This window comes from Rousettus aegyptiacus, unplaced genomic scaffold, assembly GCF_014176215.1.
Source record: "Rousettus aegyptiacus isolate mRouAeg1 unplaced genomic scaffold, mRouAeg1.p scaffold_m13_p_5, whole genome shotgun sequence".
Taxonomy (NCBI): Eukaryota; Metazoa; Chordata; class Mammalia; order Chiroptera; family Pteropodidae; genus Rousettus; species Rousettus aegyptiacus.
In genome coordinates, this window is record NW_023416308.1 from 49,173,012 (window position 1) to 49,198,001 (window position 24,990).

Here is a 24,990-nt window from a genome sequence, read left to right on the forward strand (position 1 = left end):
TAGCTACCTTGACCGTGGTGGGTGTTGTGAGCATGACAGGAAAAGGTCCATCCCAGCGGGGCTCAAGAGAAGCACGCTGTACCTTTCTCACCCAGATCCAATCACCTGGAGCATGGTTGTGTGGCTGGACTGGATGCTGAGCAGTTGTTCTGGCGGCAGAGACCAGTTGGTGAGGTTCCTGTCATGTGAGAGAGAGCTTGCAAAGATTTAAGCAGTGAAAAATTATGAATTTCTGTTAGCTTTTCCTCCCCTAACTTGGGGAGGAGAGGTGGGGGTCTTCCAAACATTATTTCATAAGCCGTGAAGCCCTTACATTAGGGTGTGCACTGTACCCTTAAAAGGGCAAAAGGAAGGAGACTCACCCAGTTTTCGCCAGTTTCCAGCTTGAACTTAGTTAAGGTTTCTTTCAAGGTCCTATTCATCCTTTCTACCTGTCCTGAACTCTGAGGACTATAAATGCAATGCAATTTCCAATTGATCCCTAATGCCTTTGCTAGAGAGTGGCTGGTCTGGACGATGAACGCCAGGCCGTTGTCGGACCCCAGGGTTATGGGCAGGCCAAATCGAGGCACTATTTCTGAGACTAATTTCTTTGCTACTACTTGAGCAGTCTCCTGCTTTGTAGGAAAGGCTTCAGTCCATCCTGAGTTGGTGTCTATGAACGCAAACAAGTATTTGAATCCGATAGTTCCCGGGCTGACCTCAGGGTAATCTAACTCCCAATGTTCCCCCGGTGCTTGTCCATGAAGTCTCGCCCCTTGTTGTATTTCCTTGAAGGGCCCTGGATTCATTTGTGCGCAGATGTGGCACCGGGCTGATATCTGTTTGGCCATTTGTTGCAGCCCCAGAATGTAACAATCTCTTTTTAACAGTTCAGTTAACTTGGTTCCTCCCAAGTGAGTGCTCTGGTGAACCTGGGTTATAAGGTCTTGGCTCAAGGCCTCAGGTACTACAGTACGTCCATCCGGGAGCCTAACCCATCCAGCAGATTCTTCTTTGCCTCCCAGCTTGTTGCATAGTTCAACTTCCCCTGGAGTGTAGGTAGGGGTGTCTGGGTGGTAGGGTTGGCAGAATGTCAATTGCCCCTACTGGTTTTCAGGCAGCCTCCTTCGCTGTCTGATCAGGGAAGGAGTTGCCCTGTGCTGTCTCAGAGCCCAAGCTCTGGTGCCCTGGGCAATGGATGATTGCCACTTTCTTTGGCAGCCAAATCGCCTCAAGAAGGGCCAGTATTTCCTCTTCATTCTTAATTTCTTTTCCTCCTGAGGTCAGTAGCCCCCTTTCTTTATATAATGACCCATGTACGTGTGCCATGGCAAAGGCATGCCTGCTGTCCATGTAGATGTTAACAGTCTTGTTTTTACCCCACCGCAGAGCTTGAGTCACTGCTACTAGTTCAGCCTTCTGAGCTGAAGTGCCATGGCTTAGGGCTTGTGCCCAGATGACAGTCTCAGTGGTAATCACTGCAGCCCCGGCATACCTGACTCCTTCTGAGACGAAGCTACTCTCATCCGTAAATAGAGTAGCATCTGGATTTGGCCAAGAGCTGTCTGTCAGGTCTGGTTTGGTGCAGGTGACGTTCTCTAGGACCTCAAGGCAGTCATGCAAGGGTTGGCATTGTCGGGTAGTAGGGTAGCTGGGTTGAGTGAGATAACCCCTTTAAAGTTATCCTGGGCTCCCGGGGGCTCATAATGTAAGAGCCTTGACCTCCTCATTCTGTGTCCTTGAAAAGGACGAGGGGGGCCTTATTTTGGGGGGCTTGTCCTTTTTCAGGGCACTCATTCTTCCAATGTCCCTTTTTCTTGCAATATGCGCACTGGTCCTTTTCTAACCCGACTCTTCTGGGTCTATTGTTCACCCTGGGTGTCTGTTCTTGGCCTCTGCCTTTTCCTGGCGGTCCCTTTGGCTGGGCTTCTTACAAGGTTGCAAGCAGGACTTTGGTCATCCTCTTAGTCTGTGCTATATCTGCCTCATCTCTATTGTTGGATACTCGTTGGGCTATCTTTACCAGCTCAGATAGGTTCTTTCCTTCAAACCCTTCCATCCTCTGCAATTTCTTTCTAATATCTGGGGCCGACTGACTGACAAAAGCTAAATTCACACCCCTCCTATTATTAGAGTCCTCCGGGTCAATAGGGGTATATAATCCAGAACGCCTCCAGCGACTCATCCTTAGTTTGGATGACCTCGCTTACCTTAGATAAGTTAATGGGTCGTCAGGCGGCAGACCGGAGGCCCTGGAGCAGAAGCTGGCGATACCATTGGAGAGCCTCCTTACCTTGGTCGGTGTTGGGGTCCCAAGGCAGACGAGTGTTTGGGAGAACATGTTGGATGCGGGTCGGGTCGGTGGAAGGCTGCCCGTTGGGCTCTAATACCACCTTTGCAGCCTCCCTCTGGATCCGCTCCCGCTCCTCTGAGGTAAACAGGACCTGAAGGAGTTGCTGACAGTCGTCCCAGGTCGGCTGATGGGTAAAGAAAATAGTCTCTAGGAGAGAGGTTAATCCCTGGGGTTTCTCCGAGAATGAGGGGTTCTGGTGTTTCCAATTGTACAGATCGCTGGTGGAGAAAGGAACATAGACCATGAATGGCCTCTGAGTTTCTCCCCCAAACGGGGGAGCCAATTGCTGGAGTGGGGCCAGGACTGCTGTCCGGTTTGACGAGTCAGGGACAGTATCAGGGTATTGTGGGGGTTGGTACACAACCCCAGTGCGGGTGTGGGGAGGACTCAGGAGGGGTTCTGCCTCCCTGTTAGATGGAGATAGGACCGGGTCATAAGGGGCGTAAGGGGGAGGATTAGTGATCTCAGGGTCCTCAGGGGGTGCCTGTAAGACAGGGTAAAGAGGGTTAGGTCTTTGTTTGGACAGTTTCTCTTTTTGCTCCTTTGGCGTAGAGAAAAGGACAGACTTGGGAGTCATCTTTGATTTTTTTCCGCTGCGGCTGTCCTTCAAATACTTGGGGGCATCAGAAACAATATCAATCCACACATCGATATATGGAGCCTGATCAGGGTGGCCAGGATTTCCGTAGATAATATTCCACACCTGAAAGGCTGTTTGCAGGTTGAGTGACCCCTCTGATGGCCACCCTGTTCCAAATGTGGGCCAATCTAACTGGCAGAACCTCTGAAGGTCAAAGGGAGTGACACAGGCTCCGTAGGCGTGGGCTCGTCTCCTGAAATCCATAAAATGATTAAGAAGGTGCTGAAGGAGGGGTAGAATGATTCGAGGAAGAAGCTTGACTCATGTTAATAAAAACAGGCAAGACCCCCACAAAAGCCAAATAAGCCAGGGCTAGGATCAGCTTCTGACCTAGCGTCCAATCAGACGGGGCCACAGAGGCCAGATATAAGGAAAGAATTAAAATACCACGCAGCGATATATAGAGTGTGCTTATGAAAGCCAAGGCAATAAGAAGGTAACAGTGCATTTTGACCAGTCCGGACAGACAAACACAATACAGACAGACAAGAACAGTAACAGACTAAGGCAGACCAGTCCAGACAGACAGACACAATACAGACAGACAAAACAGACTACAAGTAACACAAAATGCTAGCGTATCAGGCAGGTACTGAGTCAGGATCTGATGTCTCAGACCTGACCATACTAGGGAAGTTGTGCCGTGTCCAGCCTTCCACTAGTTCTTAGGGCCCACAGACAGGAAGAGGTCTAAGCCGAGGCTTAGATGAACTCTAGGGCTTACTGGCAGACAGGTCTAAGCCGAAACTTAGATGTGCCCTAGGGCTCACAGACAGACAGATACTCAGAAACCTGAATACTTGTAATACCAGAAGTCGTCTGACGTCTCAGACCTTGACCGAACTAAGGAAGTATTGCTGCGTCCAGCCTTCCAATAGTTCTGACAGATACCCAGAAACCTGAATACCTGTAGTGCAGTCTGACTCACTGGTGAAGCTGCTACAGATGGTTTGTGCCCAATTGTTACAGAATTGTACCTTTTGTTCGCCTGCCCTCCTGGGCAAGTCTGCCTGGCGTCTGGGGCTGAGGAAGGTCCTCGTCCAAGGTGGCCGGGGTCGTGGGTCTTAGAAGATCTCCCCCTTTGGAGAAATCTCACCGGGGCCTCCAAGTGTTGTGGTGCGATCAAATCCAAGACCCACGGAGCCAAGTGAGATGAATTGTGAGCCTTTATTAGCTGGCTGGCGACTAACCCTCTACCATGCAGGGTTAGAAGAGATCAGCCCCAAGCTCCCAGAAGAGGCAGTTTATATAGCCACCAGTACATACCTGAGCAGATCACCACACCCTGGTTAACAGTTGGCCGTTAGCATATCCTTGATCAGATTACCCTGGTTAACAGCATCTCCTTGATCAGATTACCACATCCTGGTTAACAGAATCCTTGATCAGATTACCATACCATGGTTAACAGAATGAGAAGTAAATATTTAATACTGGCTTACTGGAAAATTGTCCACCCATAACACTATATGCCTATAATAAGAACATAAAATGAAGATGTATAAGTGCATTTCTTCTCCCTTATTCCCCTCCTCTTTATCCCCCCTCCACTTCCATGACTCAAACCAATATCAATAGCCTGGTGTGCATTCTTACACACGCTTCTCATTGCTCATATAAACACAAGCAACCATAAATATATGCATATAAATATATAACATTATATAATTATCTTGCAACATTGCAACTTTTTCATTTGACAGTATATCATGATCTCTATAAGTTATATATATATATATACATATGTTTATATATTCATTTGTCTTCTATGGCTGCTGTAACAAATTACTACCAACTTAGTGACTTAAAACAACACAAATTTATTCTCTTGCAGTTCTGAAGGTCAGAAGTCTGAAATCAGTTTTACTGGGCCACAGTTAAGGTTGAAGTTGGTAAAGCTACTTCCTTATTGAAGATCTGAGTTTCTATTGGCTGCCTCTTTTCCTTGGCTTGTGGCACCTCCTCCATCTTAAAAGCACATTGCTCCAATATCTGCTTCCATCAGTGTATCACCTTCTCCCTCTGCTTCTCTAATAAGGACACTTGTGATTACCTTTTGGCCCACCAGATAATTCAGAATAATCTCTCCATTTTATGATTATATAATTGAATCACACCTGCAAAGTCTCTTTTGCTATCCCTTATCATGGGAATATGTTCCAAGATCTTCAGTGGATGCCTGAAACTGCAGATGGTACCGACTCCTAGATATGTTTTTTCCTAGTTGTACTGTTGTAGCTGCCACCTCTTGTTAGATGACACGTAGACCACCAGAAATCAGTGAGTTATAGGAAACACTCTTTATTCAGCTAGCTGGATCTGCCAGGGGTACGCAGACTCCAAATTAAGCAGCCCCGAAATGTAAAGGTACAGAGTTTTTAAGCCCTAAACCCCATTCTTCATTCTGTCTGAACACAAAAGTCTATTTTTCTTCTATTTACTGTCAACCCACAGTTCGGTTGTGCAAGCGGGGGTAAAGCAGAAAGCTTATTGTTAGAATGTTATGTTCCTATGGGTGACAGCCTATATTCCAATGAGCAATAGCCAAGCAGCAATTTTACAGCCAGCACAGTACATACATTTTCACTTCAAGAAAGTGCTTTATGGCTTCTCTTTGGCATATCCAAATTGCCAGCATCGCTACTCTTGTGCTTTAGGGCCATTATTAAGTAAGATAAGGGTTATGTGAACACAAGCCCTAGGATACAACAAAAGTTGTATAACTGATAACTGAGAATGCCACTAAGTGACTAATGGGTAGTATATATGGTGTGGATATGCTGGACAAAGGGACAATTCACAATTTCCTCAACTTCTCCCCTTTCCACCTTGCTCAGGAAAGGAGGTACGCATGAGTAACTGAAACCAGGGAAAGGGAAACCATGAATAAAGACTTTGGAGCTGGTTCAGGCAGCTCAACATGTGCACCAGGAATAAGGAGGGACTACTGCATAAAGTAACCTTCTTGGGTTCTAGGGATTAGTAGCTGGACGTTTTGGCAGTGACATTATTCAGCCTGCCGCAACATCGAAATCCATCTTGTAATCTCATGTATTTATACAAAACAGACACTTTTATGTAAAAGGGACCATATCAGACATGCTGGAATGTTTTAAGTGCAATTTTCTTTTTCCTCTTCCTTTTGTAGCTCTTACTCTTTCTAAGGGTACTTGTGTTGACGTATATACTACGCTTTCTCCATGCTCACTAACCATATTCATATTATCAAATAAACAAAAAATCTAATTTAGGCAAGGAAATACTATTTTTGAAAGGATTATTCTAAATGAGAGGGTTAGTGCAATAGAAGCATGTGGGAGAATGGATGAAAGGGTGGCTTGATTAGATAAGAGATCAGAAAATCTTTTACTCTGAGACAAGCATATTTTCAGGAGGGGCCTACAAAGAGGGGTTGCATGCTGGCTCAGGCCAAGCTGGGTGAAAGTTCCCAGGCTTGGAGTAAGAAGAATTTAACTAATTTGGTTAACAAGCATTTTGTTCCAATTGGTCAGTGGGGACAGGTAGTTTAGCCAATTATTTCTGAGGCCAAGGATGTGAACTTGGAGGTCACATGAAGAAGGGTGTTTCTTTGCAGTATGCCACTTTCAAGAACACAAAAGGGTGGGAGGTTTCTTAACCATCACTCTTTTCCAGGAGCACAGGGCTCAGGTAAAATTCAACATTGACAATGTACAAGGTTTAATAGACTGTTTGCTTTACAAAAAATGAAATCATATTAAACATACTTTTCTGCAACTTGCTTTTCTCACTTAAAAATAGCTAGAGAAAATCCTTTCAAGGTCTGGTATACCGCTTTCTCATTCTTTTTAGTCTTCACAATGTTTCACAATGTGGTTGTATCATAATATTCAGTCATCCTTGTATGGATGACCATGTTCTTAATTTTCAGTTTTTTCCAATGTCACTTCAACAACGAAGAAAAGTCATTTCACGTAGACTTCGAGGTGTCTGTAGCTGCTAAACTTGGGGTTCTTAAAGCTACATTTCATTTTTAAAAAGCTATTTTCTTTCTCGGAATCTCACAGAACTGCCAACTCGTTCGAATTTACATTTATTTCACTCTTTCCTCAACTCCTCCCCTCCTACTTTGCCCAGGAAAGGAGGTGGTCAGAAAAAAAAGAGGGGTCCCAAAACCTTTTCTTTTGCCTTCCCGGGCTCGTTTAGGAAGCAGAGTGTCTGCCGACCCACCTACATTCTGCTGGTAGAGTCAGGAACTTTTCAAACTCAGCTCCTAGTCCCTACTGACCCGCAGAAGCATCAGATGGCGTGGCCCAGGCCCAGGGCACCCTGGCTGAGCGCCAGCAGTTGGCACCATTCCCTTTGCTGGCACCTCTGCGAAAACTCTTGATTACTTAAAGGCAAAACAAACACCGAGTGAGGAATGAGACACACCACAAAGACATGGTACCAGGATCCTTTTAGGGTTTTGCGAGAGGGGCGGGGGGACAAAACAAAACAAAAAACAGAAGTAAAACGTTTTCAGTTCTTTTAGGTGGAAAATATATTTTTTAAATTAGTCGGAGGGAGGGAGACTGGGAGATGGAGGCCGGAGTCAGCCGGCCTTTTCTAGTTAGCAAAGTTCACTGCTTCTTAAGGTCAGACACGCCGGCATAAAGTCTCGTCATCACCTTAATGCTGATTTTAAATAAGGAGCCATAAATACCTGAAATGCATTTTGGGTGTCACCCAACACTCAGGCTCGACTGCCAAGGCGAGAAAAAAAAAGTGCCCTTTCTCCTCCTACTCCTCCCAAGGTGCCGGGTTGTAATCTGCAAATGTATTGTCTGGCCCTAGGGGCTTGACAGTTAATGATTCGCCGCAGAAGGAGCCCGCGGGAGAAGCTAGACGACCGAGCGAGCGCGGGCACAGGCCGAGCCGAGCTCCCGCCGGCCTCACAGGCGCCGCCTCCCGTCTTCCGGGCCCCGGCACTTCGGGGGGTTCCGGGCGCCGGAGACTGCAGGCGCCCCGATGGAAGCAGCCTCGCCGGCGGGACCTGGCGCTCCGCAGCCTCAGACGCAGGGAGCGGCTGGCAGGGTGGCCGGCCTGCTGCGCAGGGTAAAAGGCAAAGTCTTCACCTGGTGAGTGGAAGGAGCGCGCCGCGGCCCCGGGGGGCGGCGGGAGCGCCCAGCAGCGCGGGGGGCTGCGGACCTGCGGCCGGGCTCGCACGTGGCTGCGGAGCACACGCGGCGGGGCAGCGAGGGAGAGGCGGCCGCGCGGACTTTGCAGCTGCTTCAGGCGGCTCAACATGTGCACCAGGGATGTAGCTCTTTACCTGGCTTTGTGAAGCGCTTGGTGCTCCTCCCTCGGCTCTCTCTTAGAAATCGCGGGAATGTATTTTATGGGGGTGTGTGTGTGTGGGGGGGGGGGAAATTCACCCTGTTGACACTGTTAAACCAGTCCCGGGTGGCTTCCCAGTGGGGACGGGGCAAAGTCTCCAGGGACGCTATGAAGGAGGGGTGCCCACCCTCGGACTTGGCAGGTGGGTGAGCTCCTTCCTGGCGCCGGCGCCTGCATTCCTTCTGCTGCCGAGCCCTTCCGACAGGGCCTGTGATCCTCCACTAACGGATGAGTTCACCCAAGTGAGAAATCTGGGTTAAGTTTTGTGGTGCCGCCGGAGGTAGTCCAGAGCCTGCCTCCTTCCCGGGCCTGAGCGAGGCGACATGGCCATCTCCAGGTCTGGGAACCAGGAAAGCTTGCTTCTAGTGTCACTGTGCTCTGTGGGTAATAGAAATGTGCTTAAGGGATTGACAGCAACTCTGGGACAGAGAAAGCACTTCTGTGGTTACAGAAGGACTTGCATTCTGGAAATACAGATAACCCAGGACCTAAATAATGAAAGCTAATATTTATTGAACATTCACTGTGTCAAATACTGTGCTTAGCAATTTAAATGGATGCTAAAATCTAATCCTAGCCATTTTATGAGATGGCACTATTATCATACCCACTTTGCAGATGGAGAAATAATAACGAAGGCTAAGCAATTTGTCTAAGGCCATGTGATGACCTCTAAGGGGTGGTGCCGGCAAGCCCCAGTCCAAACTACACCCTTAACCACTTCTGGCCAGTGGTACCTTTGTGGAACAGGCATTTGCTATTTTTTTTTTTCAGGTTAACAAGCGAATTTCCCTTTAAAAAGATTGTCAAAGCCATACCATTTTCAAAACTAGATCAAGAATAGTGTATGTATTTTTGTCATACAAAGAAGTATAGTTTTAAATAGACAGATGTGTTTAGAGGGAAAAGTTGACCAAAAATCATCTTGTATTATGCAGCTGTATATGTCCTGATAAATTTAACCACAAGTTCCCAAATGAGAGGCAGTGGAGTGTAAGGGCTAAGAGCACAGATTCTGGACTCATATCCTGTCTGTGCCACTTACCAGATGGGAGACCTTAGCCAAGTCACATAACTTCTCTGCCCCAGTTCTTATTCACAAAATGGAGATAATTACAGTACCTATCTTGTGAGATTGTTGTGAGGATTAAGTGGCTGACTACACAGAAGTGGGCAGACAGCATGGCTCATGCTACCACTCTGCCCGTGTTAGTCATCACCTGCTGTCAGCTCTCCATTCTTCTGTGATTGGAAGATGTAACATTGCTCCAGGAGGTGCCAGCATTCCTGATGTTGGGACAGACAATATGGCAGATACCAATTTAGCAAGATGTGACAAAGTTAGCAATGATTTTCTTCTTCTAATTTTCTAATATTTCCAAATTCTGGTATGTTTTACACTCAAGAGTATCTAATAGCTTCCTAAATATGAGATTTCTTCTGTCTGTGAACACACTTTTCTTGCACTTCCCTTGTGCATCTTTACTTTTCTCCTTGTGTGATAGCTATTTGTGGGCATCTTATACTCCTGATGGACAAAGTCCTTAACAACAAGAATCAAATCTTTTTCATTTTTGTATTTCCCACAACCCTTGGCACACAAATGAATGAATGAGGGATGACAAAGGTTCTTAAGGCTTCCTTTTCATTCGGCTACACTCCCTTCAGTCTTCCCTTTATTGATCTTCATTCTGAGGGTGTTGGGCTGGAGCTTCCTTTTTCAGTTGGCAAAACTTTTTTTCATGAAGAGTTTCAGTCTTAACTTCTGGCAACTATGCAGACACTGGGATGACACTGGGATTCTGGTTTATAGTTTCTTTTTGTCTTACCTAGCAATCAGAAGAGTGTGGTTTACCAGATATCTGGTACTCCTTATACTCAATATTTTAAACTCTCAGTATTAAAATTCATCTTTCAAACTTGGGTTTGGCTCCGTGAATCCCCAATTGTGGCCGGGGAACTATGGGGGGTGAAGAGAGGTTGGTGAATGAGTGTGTTATCATCACCTGGATAGAATATAGGGGGATAGTTTGTGATTACCCAACTCTTCTACTCCTTTTACAAAAAGGAGTTAAGAACTGGGTACTAAATGTAGGGGGAATGTTTGGGGCCTAGAGCTGGTTGTGTTCTCATTATGAGACGGATATATTCTGGGTAGCCCCAACTGCTGATACACCTGCCTCACTAGCATACAGATAAAAGTTTAGGAGTACTTACTATGTGTCAGGCATTCATAATGAGTGCTATATGTTTCCAAGTGCACTCTGCTTGTAATTTTGTCTTTTGTCATTTACTGCTACCAACTCAAATGACAAATACTGTAATAGAGAGATATGATTTCCAGGAATACCTGAAGATTTATTTAATTGCATACTATCTGGCAGTTTACATTCTAAAGCATTGTTCTAATTTATATATTAAAAATACATGTTTCTTATAACAACTATGAAGTTTACATTTCTAATGAAAATCTTTAATTATTTGTATATTTATCATTTCTCATTGAATAGGTGCTAAGCTTTTTGAGGGCATAGATTTTATCCTATTCTTTTTGTAGCATAGTGCAGGACATGTTTATTCATTCATTGTTTCATTTTCCATGATGTTCTAGGTTCTAGACTCGTCTCTGGGCTATAAAGATGAATAGGACTTGGTTCCTGTTCCCAAGAGAGCTAGCACATAATCAGATTATGATAAGAAGTTATGATAAATGCTGCAGAGGTGAGCACAAAGTACAGATGGTACAAAGGAGAGCAGAGATCAAATCCAGCAGGGTGAGGTAGGGTTGGGGAATTTGACAGAGAAAATGATCAGAATTTTGAAGTGTGAGTGAAAGTTTTCCAGGTTGGCTAGATGAGGAAGGGAAGTCCAGGCTTGGAGGTGCCAGAGAGGGTTTTGTTCAAGGAAGTGCAAATAGCTTAGTGTGAGGTGGCATGAAATTGAGGAGAAATGAATAATAGTAGTTGGGCAATCTACACGTGTACTCCTTGTTGTCTGGCAAAGGGCCCTGGCCCTTTAGTTCCTCCTTTCTGTTCAATTTCCTGTTTCAAAGGTTGAGGCCTGGAAAATTTTGAAGGAGTCATTTAGTGGTGTTTAACTGTATGGCCTTCATCTATTCATTCAGCAAAAACTACTGAGATCGCACTGTAAACAGCACAATCCTAAGCTGGTGTGTGTAGTTCTGCTGTATTACTACTTAAGCAAAGTTGTAAATTTAGGGACTTTTTGTGGCCCCTGCATGTGGAGGATTGGGGAACTTTAGATTCTACCAGTCTCCAAAATATTTCCTCTTTTCTCTCTTTTATTTGGGAGATTTACTTAACATCTGCCACTTCTAAACTCCAGGAGGTAAGGAATCCTATCTAGTATTGATGACTTTTGTAGACTGCCAAGTGCAGCACCTATCTTGCAATAGATACACAATGAGTATCAGATGATTGACTGAATGAATCCCTAACTCCAAAGAGGAATTTTTACAATAGATTGCATCTCTTTATACATTTTTTTTTTTCATTCAGCATTATATGTTTATGACCCAGTCATGTTGTTTTGTTCATCTGGTTCAGTGTTTCCCAATCTCAGCCTTATGGACATTTTGGGTCAAAAAATTCTTTGTTTCAGGTGGCTGTCCTGTACATTGTAGGATGTAGTGGCATCCCTGGCCTTTGCCCACTAGATGCCAGTGTAACACTCCTCCCTACACCACACCTCCGAGTTGTGACAATCAAAAATCTTTCCAGACATTGTCAAATGTCTCTTTAGGAGACAAAGTCACCCCTTGCTGAGAACCACTGATCTAGCTTCTGTTTCTAACTAACTTCTGCTGAGAATTCTGTGGTTCTGTGGTACTCTAGGGATAGACACCTACATAGTTTCCAGCTCCCAGCCTCTATAAACAACACTGTGATGAGCATTCTCATATATATCCCCTTAAGTACTGGGCAAGAGCCATTGACCAGCCCTGGATCTGAGTCCCTTGTGGTGACTTAGTTTAAGGGAGAGGTTGAACCCCAAGTTGGAAAATCCTTAGGCAACACAGAACCGCTGTTGATGACTACTCATTTGGTTCCACTCCACCAGGCTATTCTGTCACCATGGCTTTATCATCAGCTTCTCTGGAAGAAGAAAGAGGAGGTATTCTCTCTAGGTTTTTGCTCATTCGCCATAGGAGCTTGGAGGGGGTGGATGGAGGAATGATTCCTGGTTGGACAGCCTGAATCTTTAACTTCTCAACACTGCAAGGTGTGTTTAAAAGGACAGGCAGTAATTGTTCTTATGGAATATAGGGGAGAAGTAAGGGTGGACTTTCAAAACTGTTCTCCAACATGCCCTCCACGGGGCCTTTGGCAGTTCTCTGCTCCTGCCTATAGTCTGCTCCCCCTCAGCTCCTAAGACCAGTTCTGGGCAACCTTTGGGTTTTTCCTGCTCATCTCTGCTTCTTTCTTCTGGTTGATTTGGAGGGAGATGGCGCCCCATGCTTATTTCCTGCCTCGACAACACTTCCTGAATATTTCTAGAGTCTATCTCTCCCTCCAATCCCTATTGTCACTACTCCAGTTCCGGCTTTTATAATCTTTCACCTGTCCTCCTGTCCTAGTGACCACCCATGCTTCCACCTCCCCCAAACCGCTGAAAAAATAACTATTTTTGTCCCCTAAAGAGAGATTTTTGATTGTCACAACTTGGAGGTGTGGTGTAGGGAGGAGTGTTGCACTGGCATCTAGTGGGTAAAGGCCAGAGATGCCACTACACAGGAACCAGAATAATGACAAATAAAAGTAAAGTGTCAATAGCTGCCATCCAATGAGAATTCACCCTGTATCAGGCATCCTACTTATATTTATTCAGTACTTAAGACAATCCTGTAAAAATAGTTACTTTTTTAGTCCCTTTGACAGAAGATAAATAACTTACTTGCCCAAGGGCGCATGGCTATTGAGAGGCAGAGTTGAGGTAGTTCATTTGATTCTAAAGACCAGACCCACTTTACTATTTCAGAAATTTCACTGTGTCATGTTCGGGCTGAAACCTTTGTGCTTCTTCCCATCACCTGCACCAGTGGTTTGCAAACTTGAGGAGCTTTTTGGGTTTCCTGGAGGTTCCTCAGGGTCCATTATGGAGACAAGTTGGGAAATAGTTGCTGGTAGGCCTCTGGCACCCATCAGATCTGTTGCTTTGCCTGTTTTATAGTTGGGCTTTTATTTGAGATGTTTGAAGAAAGGGTTCTGCAGCTAAAACGAATTTGAGGACCACTGATTACTGGATGGAGTTGAAGCTGTGGCTGTCACTACTGCTTCTGGCTGTTGCTCTCCCCTTCCTCCCATGCCCTCCTATCCCTCCCTATTTTTCTTCTCCTTTACCTGGACAATCTTTATAGTGGTTTTCATTGTGGTAAAATATATATAACATAAAATTTATCATTTTAACCATTTTAAGTATACTTATAGCCATTTAAGTATAATTTAGTGACATTAAATATAGTCACAATATTGTGCAACACTACCACTCTCCATTTCTGGAACTTGTTCATCATCCCAAACAGCAACTCTGTACATGTTAAGCACTAATTCCACATCCCTCTGTCCTGTAATTTCTGGCAGCCACCATTCTACTGTCTTTAGGAATTTGATTAGTCTGGATCCTTCATATAAGTAGAATCGTGCAATATTTGTCCTTTTGTGAGAGTGCGGGCTTCTTGACATGAACTACAGGGCCCTCTATCACTGGCCCTCTTCCCTCCCCAGGCTCAACTCCCAGAATGTCCACCTCTCACGTGGCTCTCCAGCAACACCAGCATGCCTCTGATTCTTTTGCACACACCGTAGTCTGTGCCTTTATACCTGTAGTTCCTGCCTGGAATGCTTTTTCTTTCTCGTCTCTTCTCATAGCTGCTTCAAGACTTTATAGACAGCAGCAAGCCAGGCAGTGTTCTTCTCTAACTCCTCTGTCTCTACACATCTTGGGTTGGGTGCCCTTCCTCTATACCTTTCCGATACCTGTTCCTAACTCATTAAATTTACCATATTGTGAGTAAAAAGTCATGATCACTAGCCTGGGAGAATGGCTTAAAGCCAGAGGATGGTAGTTTGTCTTTGAAGTACCTATGCTACTTTGTGCCTGGCATTGAACTGAAATGGGAGCAGTTGATTTCTAGAAACAGTAAAAATGTATTTACAACCAGATTTGGTAAATAAGATGTAAGAATTAGGACTGAAATAAAGTTAGGATATTCCCGAAGAGGAGTTTTTAGAGATATTTTGAGTAGTAGAAGAAGCGAATCTGTGGAAGAAGCGAATCTGCGTCTGCATATAAGTTTTGGTAAGTTTATTTAAAAACTATAAAAACTATTAAAAAACTATAAAAAGTTCTTTATTATTTACTGAGGATCATTAGAGAAAATGAACTATTTCACACAGGTGAATTTTACAGATAACTTAAAATTCTCTCCTTTGAATGTTAACATTTACTTTTAAATTGAAATAAATGGTACTATTTATGTAGTGGATCACTCACTTCAGTTAATTAATTTATTCATAATTTGGGGCAGCAGTTCTTCAACATTTAATTGGTTTGCATCAAACAACTTTGTAGGGTAGGACAACCATTGAATTACTTCATGAGTCCATCTGCAACTAATTTTGGAGATTCTATCAAGAAAAAAAGAAAACATTATTTAAAAGTCTTCATGGTGTATTTAAAACAAATATATGAGACTATTCTTCTTTTAATCAACAACAGTTTTTCTTTATGATCCAAGATCATCATTATGAACTTTAATTATTCTGCTAGGTGTAGTAATATGCTTAGGGGCCATTGAAATGAATTATATTTTTCTGAATTTTTTCTCTTAGTTGTCACATGTGATTTTTTTTTTTCTGTGAACATATCTCTGGAAGCCTGCATTTTTTATCTGGATTATGACTTCTAATTAACTATTAACACTGTAGACACCAGACAACCGAGTTTCTTAGAATTGCTTATAGTGAAAATAAATAGGCCCTGTATAAAGATTTAAAAGGTTTCCATTTTTAATAAAGTATAAAAACTTTTAGTCCATAGATTTTGAGTTTTTTTGGGGGGGATGCTTACAAGATTCTGTGTTGATTAAGGTAATCAGATAACTGATATATCGCAAAAACTTGGTTATTTATGTTAATGATGCAGAGATAGAGTCCATGAAAAACCACAGATAAGTCCTAACCTTTTTTCTAGTCATTCCTTGGAACCAGAGTACTTAGAAACAAATCGACTCAGTTTCTTCAGTCCAACAAATCCTCACCGAAAGTTTGAGGCTAGTAGTGTGCTGTGTGACTTAGAGCTTCCCAGAGTAGTATTGGGGTAAGCCTGCCCAGAAGAGTTTAGAAGAGTGTTTCCTAAGCTTTTCACAGTGGTATCAAGGCAGAGATAAAAATAATAAAAGCCAGTCTTTGTTGAGTAAAGCTTACTTAGTGCACCTAGAGCAACCTCACTATTCTAGAACCTCAGGTGTGGATTAACTCATGTAATCCTCACAATAATTTTATGTAGTGTTATAGTACTATCACTGACAGCCCATTGGACACATGTGGGGATGAGACACAGAAGTTAAGTAATTTTCCTGTAACAGGATTAGTCACACAGCTGTAAAGAACACAACCGAGTTGCCCCCCCCCCGCCCCCCTCCCGCACCCGCACCCCTGCTAGGGCAGTCCCGCCTCAGAGCCTGTGCTCCTAACTACTGTGCTACCCTGCCTCTTATGAGCTGGGCAGCAAACAGAAAAAAACAGGCCTTGGACTGTTTATAATTGGCCCTCCCTCAGGGTTTTTCTTCTCAGCCATTTGTATCCTCAGAGGTGCCAGAGGGTTTATAAAGTCACAGGATAAATAGAATATGTCTTCTCGAAGCATTATTTGATCTATTTTTTAGACAGACTCCTGTTGCACAGGAGTGGATTAATCATAATCCCTAGCTCTGACACACTTTCCTTGTTGGCATATGAATGGCTAAATTAGTTTTTTTCTGCAATAAGTTCCTGGAAACCACCACGAGCCCTAAAACTAGAATCGTGATGGTAATGTACATCTACCTATTATTGGTCATGCCTTCTTCTGTACCCCTTCTTTTCCAACCAGAGATAATCACCTTCCTGAATCCTTTCACTGTTTCCTTAATTTCATTTTTATGTAATTTTGTACCTCTTTGCATTTCTAAAAAACTTTTTTATTATGATTATTTTTTACTTTATTAAAAGGATAGCATACTATATATAATCTGTTGAGATTTGTTCCCTCTCTCCCTATATCACATTGCTAAGATTCATCTATATTGTTGCCCAATGCTGCAAAACACTCACTTTGGTTCTAATAGTTTTTTTGTGTGAATATACTATACTATTCATTTGTTCTGTTGGTGGGCGTTTGGTTTTTTCCCCAGGTTTTTTTGCTGTAGTGAACAAGACTTCTAAATACATGCTTCTTCATGTCTCCTATTGATCACTTGTAAGAGCTTCTTTTCTACATACACATACACATTACGTACATCTAGGAGATGAATTGCTGTATTGTGGGGTATGTGACTGTTTAACTTTATCAAGTAATGACAGTTTTTCCAAAGTGGTTGTATCAGTTTATACTCCTAACAGCCAAGTGTGAAAAGTCCTTTGAAACAAACATCCTTTCTAAAACTTGGTATTATCAGGCTTTTAAATTTTTGACAGCCATATGAATGTAAAAAGAGTATCTCTTAAGTTGCATATCTCTGAAGACTAATGAAGTTGGGTTTGTGTGTAGTTTATCGGCCTTATGAGTTTCTGCTTCTGTGAAATATCTGTATTATCTGCGAAGATACTGTGCACATTATTTTTATATTAAACAGTATGCTCTATGCACAATGCAATTTACATGGATTTTAAAGATAACACTTGAGAGTTGAAAAATTGGGGTTTGCGTCAGGTTCCCTACTAATAGTGCTCATTTACTTCTTGCCTGATAGTGGCAGTTCCATTGAAAAGTTTGAGAGTAGTTGAAAGTTAGCTGGATTAAAGTAGCAGCTGAAGCTGATGAAGGAGGGGAATCAGTTTTTTTTGGTTTGAGGCCCAGGGGCGTGTTGAAAGGCTAATATGACTCACAGGGAAAAACCTCCCTTACGCCTCCGTTTCCCTTGCCGGGTGAGAACCCAGGAACTTTCTAGGTCAGGCTTAGACTCTTGTTTTCTTCTGGTGTCTGGTTGGTGTTTGATGAGTTTATTTAGTTTGTTAGAGAAATCCATTTCACCACTGGTATAGGTAAAAAAGAGGATTACTTTGCAGAATTCAAGGAGGGTTAAAGTGCCAAGCTACAGAGCAGAGAGGCAGCTGGAGCCAGGAAGCCAAACCACACCAGGATTTTCTATTTGTGCTTTGCTTTTCACTGTTGATTTCATTCTTCTAACTGCAGACCAGTTGATTATCTTCCTCAGATGATTATATTTTAAACAACACAAAACAAACAAACAAAACCCTCAAGTTTTGGAAACTGTAGTTTTGTTTTGATATCTACTTGGAGATTATTGTAGATTTTATAATAGTTATAAAAAAAAAGTCCTTCAAAACTTCCCATTCTGACTCAATGGGCAGGCAGTATTAGGAATATAAAATTTTAGGGGCATGGCTTCTTGTCTGCCTGTTGACAACAGGGAAAGTAACTATTCTTCAGTGCCTGTGCCAGACGGGGGCGGGTAGAGAGAAGGTTGTGTGTTTGTCATAGGGTCATCAACTTTCATCATCCATACTCTTGAAACAGCAGTGCATTCATTACCCCGTACTAATCCCATCCTTCTGAGAGTTTACCCTTTCCCCATCTCTGCATCCACCGTGTCAGCAGTCTTGGAGCTCCAGTTTCTGGCCTTTGGAGTGTATTTACATTGCTGCCCCTCTTAGGATTCTCACAGAGGAGAGGAGTCTGGGAGCAGGGAGGATCCTGGAGGTAGAGGCCGTGTCCTCCACAGATTGCGCACAGTTTAGTGTTGTCCCTCCTTCTCATCTAAATTGTAGGACTCCAGTTCCTCTGACACATATCCAAAGAGAATAGGTGATTTGAAAGTGTGTTTCACCTTTTCTCATTTCAGCCAATGAAAAACTGGAGGACAGACAGAGGGAGGATATCATAAATAGATTTTATGTCCTCTTATTTTCATTAGAACATTCCTTATTAAAATAATTAATTTTAGAACATGTAATCAAATAGGTTATAGTAATGAATACCCATTGTTAGAGATGCAGGATAATTTGTATCAATTGATCTCCCTGCATGGTATCATAATCCTCAATATTATATATTTTACTTTTGTTATTATTAGGGAGGCAGTATGTAGAATGGAAAAAATATATAGACTTACTGATTTTCTGACCTTAGGCAAATTACTTCTCTGAACAGCTGAAACTTTCTCACCAGTACAATTGTATTCATAATCCCTATCTTACAAGAGTTTTTGTGAGATTTAAATGAAACAACATATGTAAGCACTTAGAAAGGCACCTGGCTCACAATTATTTTTATTGAACCACCTCACTTTCGTTAGGATTTTTTGAGTCCCTAATAGGTGACAGTAGTGTACTTCCAATATAATAATGATTTTGAGCCACACTGCTTGGATTGCTCTCCAGGTTCTATTGTTTGCTACCCGTGTGATATTGGATTGTTGGGAGGATTAAATGAATTAGGACTATGAAATTGTGAGATTATTAGAACACTGCTTGGTACATAGTGTGCACTCAAGTAAGTATAGGTATTATTGTTATTATTAATAACAATAATAGTAACAGTAACAATAGGAATAGTAATGATAGCAATTGTAACAACAGCAATAATAATAATAACAGTACTATGTATTGTGTGGATGTGTGTATGGCTGGGGGTGGGGGGAGACACAAAAGTACCCATGCATGTATAATTTGGTAAAGCAAATGAAGCAGACATAGGTAATGCTATAGGCAGAATGTGGAAAATGGGGAAAGAGGGTTACAACTCAAACGCCATAGGAATTAAGAGGTCATCATTCTGAAACTAGGTACCTTTCTTACTCTCTTCTCATAATTATTTCATTTTCTTAGCATAGTAGAATAGAAAGAATGGCTTTAGAGTTTTATTTGGATTTTAATCCAGTGCTGCTATTTATTTACCATGTAAGTTTGATTAAAAGACTTGAACTTTGCCAAAATGATACCTACATTTTAAGGTTGTATGAAAATTCAATAAATTAATACATCAAGAGCTTAGTTCAGTGACTAGCACTTGCCTCCCTTTTATTGTAAAGCAGATGAGTATTATTATGTTTCCCTGTGTTCTTGACTATCTAAGAGTTATACAGGATGTAATATATAAGAAGAAATAAAGGATTTATAATTTTTGCTTCTGTTGGTTGGCCTAAAACTAGTTATAGCGTTCCTGGCTTCATGTCATGGTTTTATTTTCTCCCTTGGAAATGGTGAGAGTGTTTAAATCCAGAATGGCTCCTGATCAGCTTTGTCTGCAGTTATTTCATAGACTGTTTATTTGATGTGATTATCTTATTACTAAGGAAATTCATTGAGATGAGTATAAATAGTTACAGCTTTATGATTCAAGTATTGCTTTAAAGTATCATAAATAATAATGTATTAGTTTTCTGTTGCTGTCATAACAAATTAACAAATTCAGTGGCTTAAAACAACACATTTATTTTACAGTTCTCATTTGGCTAAAATCAAGGCGTTGGCAGGGTCGTGTTCTTTTCTGGAGGCTCTAGCGGGGAATGGATTTCCTTGCCTTAAAAGCTTCTAGAGTCTACCTGCATTCCTTGGCCCATGGCTCCTTCCTCTACCTTCTAAACCAGTAATGTATCTCTCTGACTCTTCTTTTGTGGTCACATCTCCATCTGGCAACAGTTTGGAAAGGTGCTCCCTTTAAAGACTCATATGTTTAGATTGGGCCTGCCTGGATGATCCTGGCTAATCTCATCTGAAGGTACTTAACTGTAATTGCAATGGAGTCCCTTTTGCCACGGAAAAGGAAAAAACCATTTTCCTGTACTCAATACTTCTGACAACAAATGTGGGTTTTTTTCTCTCATCAACCAATTCTCCAAGACACAAACAAGGTATCCTATGGTTCAGTTATAACACTAACTACCTGGAGTTAGTGTAGACCCCACAGGTTAAGGGCTCAGTCCAAAAAGATTATCCTTCTATTCCCCCAATCCCCATTTCAGACACTAGTCTCAAGTCCCAGGTTGTCACCTTGTACTTCTGATCAACCAGGAGCCCAGACCAAAAAATATATATTTCTTAATATATTCCTATATCATACTAGGTAAGGTGACCTATTTATAGGTTCCAGGACTAGGGCATAGACATTTTTGGGGAGCTACTACATTTGGTGATAGAATCTAAAAAATGGTTCAAATTAAAAAATAGCATTAGAGCACAAAGACCACCTGGATACTGGGAAAAATGTAAGCAATAATTTATAAAATGTCAAGGAAACCTTTTCTCAAGTCAACTAACTCACAACCTTTGCACATGGTCAATGTTTGAAATAATCAATCAAGAATTGCTAGACTTTTTTTCAATTGTACCATGAGTTTGAAAGAGATAGCTGCATCTTTTGGATGAGCTGCATCTCCGTGCTTTGGTCATGCTGGAGAATTCACAATATTATCCCCTCTGCTGGGGCAGCACAGCAATTCGTGTTCCCTTTTTCTTGCCCTCAACAACTTCTGTGCATTCTTCAAGTCTCAGGTGAAATATCACTTTATGAGCAAAACTTTCCATGAAGTCTCAGATTAGGTTATGCCCCATCCTACTCGTTTGTTTACTGTTTTTCTTCACTGCTGTATTGTGAATTCCATGAGGGCAGAAGTTCTGTTTATTATTTCTTTTTATTCCTAGAGCCTGGCATAATGTCAGGAACTTACTAGTTACTAAAAAAACATTTGCTGAATTGAACTGGGCACCAATAAGAAGATGGAAGTAAAAAAGTCACTGTGGGTTGCTGAAATTGCCTGCCAGCTGGGACTATTTCCACGAAGCAGGCAAGGAGAATTCTTACATGGTCCAGTCTCTACGCAGAAGTCTTGGAGTGATGTCCTACTGAAAAGGCTACCCCATCTCCTGAAAAAAGACACAGGTAGAAACTTGATTTGATCATCCCTGAGATAGACTGGCTCCCTTGGACAAGGCTGCAGTTTCCAGGTGTGCTTTGTGCAGTCCATAGGTACAGTTACCGTTAACACCTCAAGTGGTTCTTTTTTCTGTGTGTGTGTGTGTGTGTGTGTGTGTGTGTGTGTGTTAAGGTTCAGTAGCCAATCAAGGCATTGAATGCTGGTCCCTTCAACTAGCATCCATTTGACTTTTTGCTTAACTCTTACTTTTCTAGAGGATCTAATACTGGCAAGGTTTCTCTCTTATTGGTTGTGGGATGATATTGTGATGATTAAAGTTGCCGGGTATTGCAGAGGGTTTTATACTTCAGTACTGTGGACAATATTTATTAAACTGATTGGAGTATGTTAGGATACATTTGCACACAAAATTTCAAGTAAAATGTAAAATAATTATAATTCTATAACTTATTTGATTCTATAATAACTGAGCCTGTAGCTATATTACCCGCTATAAATATATGGGGAAATATAATATTAAAGTCATATTGAATGATCATATAAAAGGTCAGGTATTAAAAAGAGATGTGGTTAGCATCAACCAACCTGTATTGTTGAAGCAGCATCCATTTTCATCAAATATTTGGTTAGAGAAAGAAAAAAAGAAGGAATGGACCCTTCATTTTGAGATTATTTTACATGATCATGTAGGAGGGAGCATAGTGAGCTAACAAATGTGCTTTACTTAGTACCAGAGAGTTTTTATTTTGTACTTGATTCTGCCACTTTTGAATGTCAGTTGAGCACCTCATTTCACTTCTCTCAACCTCTCAGTTTCCTTGCCTGTAACCCCACAGCACTGATCAAAAATCAAATAAGGTAGGGTACAGAAAAGTTTTCATAAGTTGCAAGGTACTATAAAAACAAAGTATTCCGATGGGGTCCATTAGCATGAATGTAATAAATAAATGATGATGATGGATGCCCCATTGGCAAGTCTAGGGAGTTTAAGTCAGCAGTTTGGAAACCTTGAATTGTCAACAGAGAATCACAGTGCAAAGGAGGCTGGGGCAGAAACAAAAGAGGGAAGGTGAGCTGTGAACATCAGTTAGCACAAGGATTCAAAATGAGGCATCAAGAAGTCTTCTAAAGTTATTCTTTGTGTTTCCTGCTGTTCCCTTCACTTTCCTGGTTCTTTTAAGAAAGAACAGAGATTTAAAAATAGATGTTTCAGTGTTAGAAAAGTTAGTATGTACAAAAGTGGATAAAGTAGAAAACAAAATAAAACAAAATGCCATACAGTCCTTCACATTTCTCATTAATTTTAAGGTTCAGTTAATCAGGCATTTTGAACCATCGATCAATTTAGTCATTGACTCCTTAGCTCTTCTCCAAGTATCCTTTGGCTCTAAGCCTGTTCTCATTCCTGCAGGGTCAGAATAGAATGAAATAGCTCTAGGAACAAGCAGAGTTGGGAAGGCCCAGAGGTTGAAGTTCATTTCAGCTGAAAATACCCTGAGTTACATCTAAAGCGATTGAATGTAATCTGGGGGGTTACTCGCTGGATCTAGACCAACACTAAGCTTGCTCTTCTTTAAACTTCTGTTGCATTGTTATAGAATACTGCATAATTGGTTAGTTTTCTCTCCTTTCTAGTTTAAGTTCAATAGAAAGTATTGTGAAGACAAGTGGAGAAAAAATATTCTGCTAATTTCACAAGTATCCTGTTCCATTATTTTGTATAGTAATCATAAATAGAATATGTAATGGGTGTTATAATTCATAGGGCAATTTTTGGAAAAGCTTGCTTCATTATTTCATTAAATATAAGACGGTGGTATTTATGAACATGCTTTTAGCATTGTAGTTTAGAAGGCTGACACCTGAAACCATAGATGCCTGTTCCTTGGTGGGATTTTCTAGTTCTGTGTGTCTGGAACATCACGGTCAGTTCGTTTGGGGGTGACCAGGCTCTAGATAAGGTGGCTCTTCCTGTTCAAATTTACATTTATACTTGAAAATAAATGTATTTATAATGAGAACTATGACTATTAAATTTGACAGCTCGTCACAGTAAGACCATCTCAACAGACAAATCTGCTTAGGAAATACAAGATCTGAAATTGCTTGGTGATTCTACAACAAGGACAAAACAAATTATATGTCCCTACCTCCTTCATGACACCCTTCTTCTACTCTTTGTGTCTGCCTTCCGAGGAGTTAAAGCTTAGCCGTCGATGCATTCAAAGAGTCTTGCTCCTATATAGGACTGGAGAAACTTAGCAAGCTTCCTTTTTCTAGCATTTATATTGCCCAGACAGAGCAGACCCCTATCACTCTTTCAAATCCTATTTCCATATGCATTGTAACTTATTTTACATTTTCATTTTAAAGTTGAATGCTTTCTGGTGGTATTTGGGTTGATACATTTCCAAGTTACACCTTAGAATAATTTCTTTTTGTAGTCCATTATAGTTAGTTTCTCCTGGTACATAGACTAATAGAGGCTTCAGAACGGCCTGTTTCTCTGGTGACATTTTTTACCTTTGCAGCAATTTAGCTAGCCCATATTGATTCGCATACTGGAAAAACAAAAATGGATAAGACATTATTTTTGCCTTTTAGGAGCCTACAACCTACTTGGGCAGCCTAAGACATATACTAAGTAGAATACAATGTGATGTGTTTTATATTAAATCAGGAATCTTCAGAGTTTTTCTCTATTATAAATCCATTTATTTAGTTTTCTGCCAGGAATTATTTATTTTGAAAGATATTGAAACTCCTCTGAATTGCAGTTATTGAGTAATATTGAATTTATTTTCTTTCTCTTTTTGACTAATCAGACACCAAAGCTTCTGATTAACAAGAGAAAATGAATGTTAACCACACTTGATTGGCATAATTATAACTGAAAGCAATAAATGTGATGTTTCGTTTTTTCTGAACAGCCTTATGGGTGAATGTGGGGTTTCTGTTAGATGTTAAAAACCTTTTTATTATGGGAATGTTCAAATAAAAGTAGAGACTATTACTTAGTGTGATGTACCTATCACCCAGTATCAATTATTATTTAACTCATCTTGTTTCATTTATACTTCTCCACTTCACCTCTCCTGGATTATTTTAAAGTAAATCTCAGGCATTGTATAATTTCATGCATAAATTTCATTTAGTATTAATCTCTAAAAGATAAGGGACTTAAAAAACATAGTAATAATGATACCATTAGGTATTACATTATTCTAAAACATAATAATACTGTTATTCCGCTGAAAATTAACAATAATTCCTTAATATCAAATATCTACTCATGTTCAAATTTCTCCAATTATTTCATAATTTTCTAAATAGTTTATTCAAATTGTGAACGAAGAAGGGGCTTCATAGCAGACCTGACAGACTCAGGAGGCTACGTGGCAGGCCTGATAAACTCTTTAATAGTAACCACAGAAGATGATTTGATCATAAATCTCTAAATGGGCAGGTCATAGTGGATAGTCACATCCCAGGCCCAAAGTTTCCTTAGTTTTGAGACCATAGAACTTAGCATTGTTATCT

The 24,990-nt window shown here is 41.4% G+C and overlaps 1 protein-coding gene across 2 annotated transcripts in view; it reads left to right on the forward strand.

Annotated features, from left to right (window-relative positions):
- The first annotated feature begins 7,817 nt into the window (after positions 1-7,817).
- SLC35F2 (solute carrier family 35 member F2) overlaps positions 7,818-24,990 on the forward strand; it is a 52,394-nt gene continuing 35,221 nt past the window's right edge. The window contains exons 1-2 of one of the 2 annotated variants that reach the window (XM_016160589.2): positions 7,962-8,074; positions 21,218-21,455. Coding sequence is in view for 1 of the 2 variants with exons in the window: in XM_016160588.2 (XP_016016074.2) it covers positions 7,965-8,074 (110 nt within the window). In the remaining variant the exon portion in view is untranslated. Of the gene's footprint in view, positions 8,075-21,217; positions 21,456-24,990 lie in introns of both variants that reach the window. The other variant, XM_016160588.2, reaches the window with a different exon arrangement.